General features: G+C 49.0%; 1 protein-coding gene across 4 annotated transcripts in view; it reads right to left on the minus strand.

Annotated features, from left to right (window-relative positions):
* The window catches only part of OPLAH (5-oxoprolinase, ATP-hydrolysing), a 664980-nt gene that overhangs the window by 308044 nt on the left and 344871 nt on the right, over positions 1 to 12065 (minus strand). For all 4 annotated transcript variants that reach the window (XM_069621803.1, XM_069621805.1, XM_069621802.1 and 1 more), the window contains one exon: positions 5753 to 5890. In XM_069621803.1, the coding sequence (XP_069477904.1) occupies positions 5753 to 5890 (138 nt within the window). The remainder of the gene's footprint in view (positions 1 to 5752; positions 5891 to 12065) is intronic.

Raw genomic sequence — 12065 nt, forward strand, 5'->3', positions numbered from 1 at the left:
TCCCGAAGGACAAGAAAACCACCCCAAAAAGTAACAGATGCTCCTGAGGAATATGAAGTTTCCAGCATTCTTGATTCCAGATACAAGAGAGGAGTTCAACAATACTGTCCCGCTCACCTGGTCTCCACGGGGGCGTGCTCGAAACAAGATTTTAGCCAATTGAATGGAGCTGGTTTTGGTTTTCCCCTCCTTCCGATTTTCCCTTCCCTTCCTCTGGCTCACCTTGGTTTTTTAATGGGCGAGCTCTCCGTCCTGCACACTCTGGCAGGGGCGCGATTTCACAGTCTTTCCAGGATCTAGTTACTTCACTGATCCGATGGAGATTGCCGAAGTTGAAATGAAAGGCCGGCGTAAGCAGGTAAGTCTCTATTCCAATAACTCCCTGAAATAGCTGTTTTAAGTCTTTGCTCGAAATATCTAATGTTCGTTCTTGTCTTTCAGGTGCGGCTTTAAGCGGCTTTCGGATGATGGATGACTCTCCTGACGATGAGCAGGATTCCAGCTGGTAAGTATAGCGCTGTGCAGGGTGCGCTAATTGTTCGCAGTATTTAGCTTTCCTTGCTGTATGCGACTAACCTGCTTTGTCTGTTCTGTTCGGCAGGTGCAGCGCAGTTCCAGGAAGATGATGGAAGAGCCGCTTGACGGGTTGAGTTGTGGCGCGATGCTGGAATGATGAAGAACTGCTCTATGGAGTTTCTAGAAGTGGCCGCTTTCAGGTGAGTAGCTAACCAGGAGGGTACCTTCAGTTCTGCTCTTCTATAGATGTGGCGGTCCGTGGGTAAGCAGAAGGCGAGATGAGGATGTTCTGCAGTTAAGGCCTTCAATGCTTTTCTAACTCCTGTTCTTCTCTTTTCTCTGGTGCCGATGGAAGGAAGACTCGGGACGGGCGTGGCAGAAGGGAAGAAAGAGCTGAGCTGACACGGTGAGCGTTACGCTGCAGGAGTGCAGAATAACACGAAGGGTGTTCAGTTTGCTGGGTGCGGCTTAAATAGCTTTGCAAGTAGTCCCAGGAAAATAGTCCCCCTTAACCGTATCCTGTCTCCAGGTAAAGTAGTCCCAAGCCACACCCTGTAGTGAATGGCGCAGCCTCTCAGAGCCAAGTATATGGCCCATGTATTTAGCACCTACCATGAGCCTGGTGCCACCGGCGCCAGGTCTGAGTCCAGGTGAACCTAGCTGGGGCCTGGGAAGTGCCCAAGGAAGCCAAAGTCCGGGATGGGCTCACCAGTTTCGGGGTTTTAGGAGCATGCACCATGACAAATACCTGGTCTTTTGGAAAGGTTATCCTAAAATGGAGTGCACGTGGGAACCTGTTAGGAACATTTCAGCTCCTCGTTTACTGCAGAAGTTCCATCGCCTTCATCCCGGAAAGCCGGGGGGAAGAAACGTGAGAAGGGGTCATACTGTCACGGCTCGCCGGCCGTGGAAGCTATCGAGAAGATAGAAGAAGGACTAACACTTCTGGAATGCCGTACACATTCTAGTCTTTCTGCCTTTAAAAGGCCCGGAAGTTGCTAACGCACTTGCGTTGCAACTTCCAGTGCTTCGGGAAGTGTTTTCCAGCGCTTCGGTGTGTTTGTATTCCTGCCGCGCTCTGGCGGCTGTCTCGCCTCGTTCCTGCTGCTGACTTACCTTATCTCTCCCTTGCCTCTTCCTTCCGTGCTGCCTGTCTTGAGCATTTCTCCTCGGTGCTTCGCTCTTCTTTAGCCACGCCCCTCTCGTTCCTGTGCTCACCTGCCTACTCCTTCAGTCTTTTGTCTGTGCATTCAAGGAGTTCTGCTACATGACCTTGTCAATCTCTCCCTCCGACTGGATCCTTTCCTGGATACCCTCTTTGGAACCATTGTATCATCCACATCACAACAGTGCATTCTGGGATTGGTAGTGCTCATCCGGGACATCTCTTAATACCTGCCAGGGTTTTTCGGCAAGGCTTTTCCCTGGCCTGGGGTGGGCTCCTTGGGGTCCCCACTGCCAGGCAAACAGCATTTCTGGCAAAGTGGCCTCCGGTGGAGCTCATACCCATTACTCCAAACAGGGGGAACGGATAAACAAGAAACCCAGCGATACCTGGAGACAAAGAAGAAAGGAGATACCGTCAGACGACTCCTGGGACACCGACACAGACGATTCCTCCGCCTTTCATACGGATTCAGGTGAGGAGGGGTTTGGGGAACCGGACATTATAGTTCAAACTGAATCTGAGAAATTCATAGTGCGTAAAGGGCTGAGGACGGTTACTGGGCCTCTACCATGCTCGACAAGGATTAAGTGGCAAATATTTACAGCGCAGCAAGCATATGAATTCCAAGTGATCAGCGTTCTTGTCTAATCCTCATGAAACTCCTGTAATACAATCCATGATTTTGATAATTAGTGATCTGCACTAGCTAGTCATGCTTTGTAAGCTCCAAGCAAGGAGAAGTTCCATGGGGTGAGGATTAAGGTCACTCCTTAGATGAATAGGAGAGCATAAACTGCTTCATTAACAACCCTGTTGACGCTCATACAGTATACAGTACAGATGTCTAACATGTTACAAAATATCTCAGACTAGAATAGTCTCTTTTAAACCTGAATCTGCATGTATATATCCCAGAGAGAGGTCAGAGGTCACAAGCTTTCTCGATATTGCACGCAAGCGCGTGGCAGAAATGTGCAAAGTAATAACCAGTGTCATTGTCATTTCCTTGTTGTAACTGACACACCTACCACACACTCACATTGATATACATGCTATTGATATTGCAGATCTGATCACGAACTACACACTCAACCCCATCTTCTTTATTTAAACCGGACTCGTAGCCAGCACACTACACAACGTCTTTACATTCATAAACCCCTGCATACAGCATTCTATTGGCAAATGCCACTCGCAAGGTGGCCTCGTAGTCTTCCAGTGATTCACAAACCCACCTATCCATGCTTCATATATACTCATTCACCTTCATTGAACTCATTTAAGGGGCAAACACAGCATTTCTTGATGAAAACTCTGACCTTATTCCCTTCATAGCAATCAACTTCTACTGTAGCATCTTCCTCTGAGACTAACATCCCAGAACAACCCACAAACAGGAACATAAAAGCACCATTTGGCCTCAGCTCCTTAAACAGAAATCAGCACATCACTAAACCCACTCAGAACAAAGGCACTGCCCTCCTTATTTGTATACCATCAACATCAGTCCTATGCCTACTGACCCTCAACATGACCTGGGCAAGTCACTTTGCCACCCCATTCCATATCCACCACTCTCCATCCACCAACCACAGCCAACCGGTACCATCCAAACCTCAATATCACGCCTTTCAAGGTTTCCCAGTCAACTAAGCAGAGCTGATTTTGCTAATCTCGGTCCACACTGACATCCGTTCCCAACACCCACCTTGGCACCTTCAGTCACCCTACAAACCAACGCCGATGCACTTGCGCCCTTGATGATGCACACCATTTAGGAGAAACAACTGACTATCAAAAGCAAACCCTTATACACAAATCCCACTCCTACGACTATCCTTACACTCCGAACCAGCCAGCAACAAAACACCCTGGCTCAGCAAGAGCAAGACACTACCAGTGCATGTCAGAGGCCTCTTATAGAAGCTGGGCACTGTTCAAAGCTGTCAAGAAATCATTAATTACCAGATTTGCCAATCCCCCACTGAAAGGAGAAATGCAACCTCATCAATGCAAAAACTGTCCAAATCCGAGAGAACATTCTCGGCATCAACCAAGTCTCCTCCATTCCATCTTGCAGCACCGCCAGACCGGCGCAAGAGCACCAACGCATTAAATGCAGAGGATCAACACAAGCTCCTTCCTGCACCCTACTCTGCACACATATCTCCCCCTACCCCAGTCTTGCCCACACACTCCAGAATATGTCATGTCCAATCGGCAAACATAGTATAACACTTGCACTGACATGCCAACACCAGGCTCACATGGCCCATCCCTCTCACATTAGAAAAGGGCACATACACACGTTTTGCGGCACCGCTATTAAGAATCCCGGAAACTCTTGCTTACCTTAAGTGGTACGTATCCTCGTTGTCCCAACCTGCAAGTCAATGTTCAGCCCTAGCGACCTTCTTCACCTTTGGTTTGGCACACATTGCCACATAACTACATAACATGCATAAGGCAGTACCTTGCATAGTCACAACTGATACTGCTTTATCACCTTCTGGCACACAATGGGTTGATGATGAGCGATGGCAAAGTACCATCTTTGTATGTGGCTGTGTGGATTCTAGTTCGGCCACTTTCTGAGGGTTACTTCAAAGTTGGCCGGTGCTCTCCCCTTGGGGAACCACGCAGGGATGATGGAAACTGCACTGTGTTGCATTGGCTTGAAAGACTTGAATGTCTTCTGCAAATGTTGCCATTGTTTGTTTAGTTCCGATTGCACATAAAATGTCTAATAGTTAGATGCCATTTTGATGACACTTGTTTGGTGCTCCCCTGCACTTTTGCATAGCTCCTGGCTAATTTAAAACAGCCATGGCTTGCCGGTGTGACACCTAAAGGTGAGTGGGGGGGGGGGGTTATACAAAGGGTCCACAATAAGTAAGGTGGAGGGAAACAAATGGAAATGGAAGAAGAAGGTGAGGAGATAACCTATGCTGGCTCGTAGGAAGGGAACTTGTGCATACTGCAAGGCACATGTTACAATCAAACACTTGCTACAAGAATCAGGATACTGCGCTGCAATGTTATCTTGCCATCTCTGCTACTGGGCAACAAATGTTGTGGACGGCCCATCAACTACATTCTTGCAGTGCCAAGTAGAGGTCAGGGGGATTCCCACCACCCAAGGACATAAAAAGGCTCCGGGCAGAGTAGTTGGGAGACCTTGCACCGCAGGCGCTACACTGGTCCACATTATACCTCAGACCCCAGCAACCCCTAAATAGCCATGTGGATGTCCAGGATGCACACCTACACTGCTCGTTATCTTTCTCTATGGCTTGACTCCCTGTAACAGCAGACCCCAGGTCCAACTCCTTAAATTCACTGGCTCATATTTCCCATAGCAGCTTTATAAATATACTTTTACATAAAAATGCCCTTCAGATGGTGAGTTCATGAACGCCTGACAAGTTGGCTAGTACTATGTAGATCAAAACATGTTTTTGGTCTTGCAGTACAGGTATCGGATGCCATATATCACTTCTGAATATCCTCCGACAGGCTATGCGCCCTGTGGTCAGTAGTCACTTTAGGAAGATTTAAACTGACCTAAATTGATCAAAATACAATACATTACTTGAACAGAAAGTGAACCTCATTAAATTGAGTGATTGTTTCATAGACTGGCATGCAAGCTAAAGTCACATGTCTGAATCCTTGCTAAGCCATCTGAGCTCGTCATCTTTCTGACGCCGATACCTCAAGTTTCATTACATTGGGCAATAATGACACCAGTTATTACAGCGCCTAGAAGCAGGAGGAGTATGGTATTTGCCACTACATAGAAAGTGACTGCATTGCAACTGTATTTGTTCTGGGTCATTGGCAGGCACTTGTCTGTTGAAATAACTTCTATATTTTGGCGTATAAGTTTAAATCATGTAAGTATTGGCCACACCTGTGCAGAATGTGTCGAAAATGCAGGGATGGTGCATTCCTGGGTCCTTACCTAAAGATGGGATAGGGCGCCCATGATGAAACGTCTTGCATGAAGACAAGAATCACAATCTCACCACCTTAATCTCCTACACAGAACTCATCTCAGTGGCTCACCTGGCAGTGAAGGCGGCCTTAAAATCTCCGGCTTGACAAGAATCCTGCGAGGCTGCGTACCCCTTGGAGGAGCACATGAGGGCGCAATCGGTGCGTTCATAGCGCAGGTGCAGGAACGCTTCAGTTTCAATCTGTGACCTGAGGTAGAAATGAATGATAATGAATAAAAGCAAGAACGTAAGAGCGCATGTACCAGAGACGTGACTATGCCCTGGTCACATCACAGTAGCCCACTAAAGGGTTACATCAGAGCTGCAGACACCCCTTCCCTGTTCATAGAACACCATTCCAGCTCTAACACTGAAAGCAAGACGTGCACACCGATACCATAACCCAGCCAAATCCTTCAGTCCTCCCCCCACCCATCTCCTGTAGAAGTCATCGTTATACCCAAGCAGCAGCTCCCAAGCCCCATAGAGCTGAGGGCCTTATCCCAGATACCTGATCCCCTCTCCCACGTACTGGTATCTAGTACAGATAGAGATGTCCTCATGGTATCCTATTCCCACATCACCATCCCCTGCCAACAAATAAAACTCCACATCAGGAAGCAGCTGCAGTCTCGTGATCCCCTGCCGGGATGCTACCCCTATCCCTGAGGCCACCCCCCTCAACGTAATATGCTGCACAGACACAAGTGCACCCTTGAGTTGTGCTTCTGCCGCTTTGTCTCCTTTAGGTACAACTCTCATAACAAAGACTGTGTGACTTAGGATACACAGAACACACGAGCCACAAAGATATTGGTCATATCCTTTATTCACAAGCAACAGGATTAGGGTCCCATCTAAAACACAAGTGGAATAATTATACTAAAAGTGTGGGGGATGCATTTACTTAAAAGGGACCACTGCTACTTGGTGGATTCTCCGTTCCAATAGGCGATCCCTGGGATATAGCAACTAACTTGTTTCTTGGCCCTTACTTGCCCTCATAGGGATATAGGGCCCTGAATGCTTCTTGACTTCACCGTTCCATGGCTATAGCAAGCACCTCGCTTCTTTACAACCATCATAACAGCAAGTACTTCTCCCTCACTGCTTTGCCATAGATTTTTTCACTCTATTTTATTTTATTTCTGCTTATTGGGCAATCAGCACACCAGTAAAACACTTCAACACCAACACCACTCATACACAGCTTTAAAATAATACATTTCATTGCAGCTTGGTCCGCTCCAGGGCAAATGCATCACCAACGAAACAGGAAAATGTGAACAAAGGAGGGAAGGCCAGGAATGGCTGAGAGGTTGAGAAAGGAGTATGGTGTACCTAGTAATAAATATAATATTCAAGTAATATCATTAAACCTTCCCCTCCATGCCACTATTGCTAATCAGCAACTCCACTCTACACCTAGCATCACCTAGCTGTACTTGGACCTTGTGGTGGATCAGTCCTCTGCAAAGTTCCCAACTCCCTTCTAACTCTCATCAGAAAGTCACCAGTCGCAGATCGGTGAAGGCATAGATTTGTTGTTATTTGTAAGACACCACAAGACTTTCAACATGTCACGCTGATACCTTCACCCAATCTCTGCAAGTGACTTCAGAGTGTCCACCCATTCCCTTTTAGCCACTGGCCCTCATTCCGAGTTAGGACTAAGGCATGGAGTAAATAGCTCCATGGTTTGCAACCATGGAGCTATTTACTCCATGGAATACCGGCATGGTGAATGGAGTAATTTCCGGTCCATTCCAAGGTTGGATGGACCGGTAATTCCCCATTCACCATAGCCCTTCCCCATCTCCATTTCTGCCCCCATAGGGCTCAATGGGAATGGGGAAGGAGGTAATTACGGCACCGTAAATTACGGTGCCGTAATTTACTCCAAGGTCACTTTGCGGGTCCCGTAATTTACTCCTGCTAAAAGCAGGAGGTAAAGAGGGACCCGCAAAGGGAACTCGGAGTACGGAGGTAAAGGATTACCGCCATTGGTGCCCTTACAGGCGCCGGTAATCCCTTACCTCCAACCTCGGAATGACCCCCACTGTCTCTCCAATTGGGTCCAGAAACCATAGATTCCTTACCTGCACCCAAGTTACAATAGCTTGATCCTCAGAAGCATCTCACAATCAAACAGGACTCAATGGTTCTTTATAGCTGTATTACCTCCCATGGCACTCAATGAGAAAGCACGGACAATGGATTTCAGACACAATGCCTGGTTTATGGTAACCGATGCCCCTCCAGAACACTCTGCCAGTTCATAGTCCAACAAGATCTACAGAGCTATATGTCATCAAGTATTGGCATGGGACCCCCAGGACTCTGTCGTAAAATGCCAAAGATTGTCCATCCGCTCCGGCCTGGTATTCAGGGAACCCATGCATCATCTATGCTACACCGCATCCCACCAGCTCCTGCAGGCCACCCTCAGTAAATTGCATCCATACTCTGTAAGCGGTCACCAGTTGGCTGGAGGTCTTATTCATTGCTCCGTAATCTGCCTTTGATTGCCTCCAGACAAGTTTTCATAGCTGCAACTGTCCTTTCCATTTTGTATAGCATCTGTTGGGGAGTTGAAGTGCCAGTCAGAACCTACTGTATACGCTTAAGGATGTCAACTGCAACAGTCAGTGAGCCCATCTAGGGAGCAGAGTAATTACTTTTTTTCCTCATCTTATGTTCGACAAAGATCACTGTCCAAGACGCCCCCAAACTAATGACGTAAGTTAATGATCATGTACTGTAGGCGAGGCATGGTATCACAAGTATGACACTGGGCCTCATTACGAGTCTGGCGGTAAGAAACAGCAATTACCGGCATGCTGGTACTAGCGTGTCCGTGTTGCACTGCACCCGTAATCAACGGGTGATTACAAGTATGCATGCACGTGTGTACCGGCATGCAGGTAACGGGAGTGCCGCCATGCCTGCAAGAACCATACCGCCCCCTATAGCAGCATCAGTGAATGCGCAGAGACCTCCACCGGCATCACTGAATCCGATAAGAACGGCACCGTTCACACCGGTACCGCTAATGCCGGTACTGGTATCACAGCCACCGGAAGCAACGTCATTGCGCCGGAACGGGAAATGTGCCGGCAGCCATCTTTCAAAACACAATCCATTGCCATCCACTGCAGACAGGACCTGTTCCAGAAAACACACGACCCTGCCTGCCAGAACATGTCTAAGGCAACCAGAAAAGGTAACCTTCGCCTGCGAAAACCCAGGTTCAGTGATGATGAACTGAACATGCTGGCAGATACACTCGTCGAGCATTCCGACATAGTGTTTTGCGCTGGCCTGCGCCGTGCAGCGCAAATCAGGAAAAAAAACATATGGGAGGAGGGGGCCAGGAAGATTTCTGCCGTGGGGACCACCCCACACAGCGTGAAGGACTGTAGGAAGAGATGGGATGACCTGCGGCTGCGAGTGAGAAACATCCTGTCCCCCAACCGCAGCCACGGGCAGGCAACAAGTGGCGGACCTGCCTCACCCATGAAGTTGACATGGTGGGAGGGGACATGTAGCTCCGTCATGGATATGGAGGCAATTGAAGAGGTTGGCCATGCAGAGACGGGAGTCCCATCATCGGACGATGACGGTGAGTGACCCTTTGCGCAATACAGAAGTCAACACACACACCTGATGTACCAAGTACAAAGTTGAACTCCAAATGGGAAGTAGATGGGAGCAAATACATGGCCCATCAGCACCACCCAAACACATCCCTAAATCAAACACCACATCACGGCCACAAAAACACACAAGCAATCCCAATTCCACAAACAAAATGACCACACAATGGCACACACAAACAACACATGCATGCATACGGACACATTCACATCCCTGTTGAGATGCTGGCATCACCACCGTCCCATGAAATTGCATGCTGCACGCCTCTCCCCAACCAAACAGCACATGGCATACAGCCCCTGAGCCATGGCTATAGCACGACACCCCTGTAGGCCACCCAACAGACACCATGGACATCATGGCAGTCCCAGTAGGATGCCAATACAATTCCCCCCCAATCCTGCAAGCACCATGTGTGCCCCTCAAACATACATGCAACGATGCACATGACCCAAATTGTACAAACATTGATGCATGCAGGATGTAAGTTCTCCCATAACTGATGCCCTGCTTCTCCATCCCCCACAGGCACAGATCCAGACAGCGACGCCGAACACGCCACATCAACAGGGAAGACATCTGCAAGCATGGGCCGAGATGAGGATGACGCCACCAGGCCATCAACCTCTAGGGCTCCAACGCGCAAGACATGGACACAAAAATCACACACCAGTGCCCAACAGGGTGCACACCCCCAAGACCAGGAGGAGCAGGCACCTGCCTTGAAACACTTGTGTACTTGCGTATAGGCGCGTTATAAGTGCCATATCATATCATATCATAACTGGCACCCAGGAGCACCATGCCGGGGACATTTGTGCCATCAAGGCTCACTTGCTACAAGATGCAGCGGCCAGAAAGGTCGTACCAATGAGGAAACCCCCCACCCCCCAAGCAGGCACCCCCTGCTGACGATGACCCTACCACAGTGGCCAGTGATGTTGAGGGTAGACATTCAACGGCCACAAGCTCCATGGGCGAGGTGGACGCCTTAGCACAACATAGCACTGGGGAGGACGATGGGCCTGAAGACAGACACACTGCAGGACCTACCATGTTGGGGGATGGCCAACACACCCCAAGCGTGCAGGATACACCACAGTGGTCCCCTGAACACGTGGCTGGTGCCCACAGCACTGAGGAGGAGATGGCTGAACATGGTTTCAGCACCGTTATGAGCATATCACCACCTCTCGTACAACCTCCCATACAACCATCTGGAAGCACAGCCATACGAGACATCGAGGGACGACTGAGCCGAATGGAGGCCAGACAGCAGGCCATGCATGACATGGTCAAAGAGCACTTGGCCGAAGGGGAGGCCACACGCAGGGCTAACAGGGAGAACACACAGGCAATAATACGTGCAGTGAACCGTGTGGCGAGGCGGGTACATGAGGGCATCTTAGCCTTGACACAGACTGTCGACTGTATGGCTGGCAACATGGTGCAACCACCATCGACGAGCACTACACCTGCAAGCTCGATGCAGACGAGCCCTGTGCGCATGTCCCTGCGTAGTCTGCATCAGTTGGAACCACATACCCCTCCATCCAAAAGGGGGCGACAATAGCCAGGGACACTGGGACGTGCAATGTGGCAGTCCTGTTGAACTTAATTGGGCTGAGGGGGCGTGGGTGTGTTGGGGGGCGGGGGGCATGAGTATGTGGGGGTGTTGGGAGGCGGGGGGCATGGGTGTGTGGGGGTGTTGAGGGGTCATCGTGAGTAGTCTGTATCGTAATGCGGGTGCAGGGTTAAATCATGTACACAGTACCATTACATTAATACACCTGTTGTGTGAACAATTTTTACATGACTGGCCATTGCTTCTTGAGTGTTTGTCAATTTATTGTTCAACAGTGACCAGTGCCCAGAGTCCCCCAATCCCAGTGCCTAGTGTCACACATTACCGGCACCTTCTGTGACCCAGTGCATCAGAAATATTGTGCTATCAATGTTTGGGGTACAGTACGTCCCTCACGTGCATCGCGACATGGCCGATGTGCAGCATCTTCTTCATCATCATCCTCTTCACCCGATGATGTCTGGTTCTTGACAGGTGGCAGAGGTACGTTGCACAGGATGCACATGTTGTGCAGCATGGCACATGCCAATACAATCTTGTCAACCTTCTCAGCCCATAAATGAGTGCCCCACCCAACCTGCTGAGGCAGCAAAACCATGCCTTCAACAGGCCAAAGGTCTGCTCTATCACCACACGAGTGCGTGTATCTGCATGATTGTAGACCTCTTCGTGCCGGTTCAGTGGATGCCTGTCAAGGTAAGGAACCACGGCTTCAGGGGATGATCAGCGTCACCTGCATTGGAGCAAATTAATTGCGATTGTGAGTATTCATGCCATTCCATGTATGCACCGCCTGTACATTGTTCATGTCTATATGCAATACATTTCCAATGTCAGCTATTGGCATCACATCTGCACAAATATCAGGCCTGTATACTACTCGGCAAGCCATGGTGAGGGGCATGGATGACGCACAATACTAAGGGACATTGACATGAGATACACCACTCACACAGATGAAGTGTGAAGGTCCATGATGTACTCACATGTGAGGGGTGTGTGGCAGGAAATGATACCAAATGCATGTTGAGCACTGTGTGATGCATTTGGCTGATGTCCTACATGATACAGGTGGGTTTGACCATCATGCTTTCAATGATTCGATGATGCCATGCACATGTCCCTCAACACCTTTCCCTAT

This window comes from Ambystoma mexicanum, chromosome 5q (assembly GCF_040938575.1).
Source record: "Ambystoma mexicanum isolate Mex_15411 chromosome 5q, UKY_AmexF1_1, whole genome shotgun sequence".
NCBI lineage: Eukaryota > Metazoa > Chordata > Amphibia > Caudata > Ambystomatidae > Ambystoma > Ambystoma mexicanum.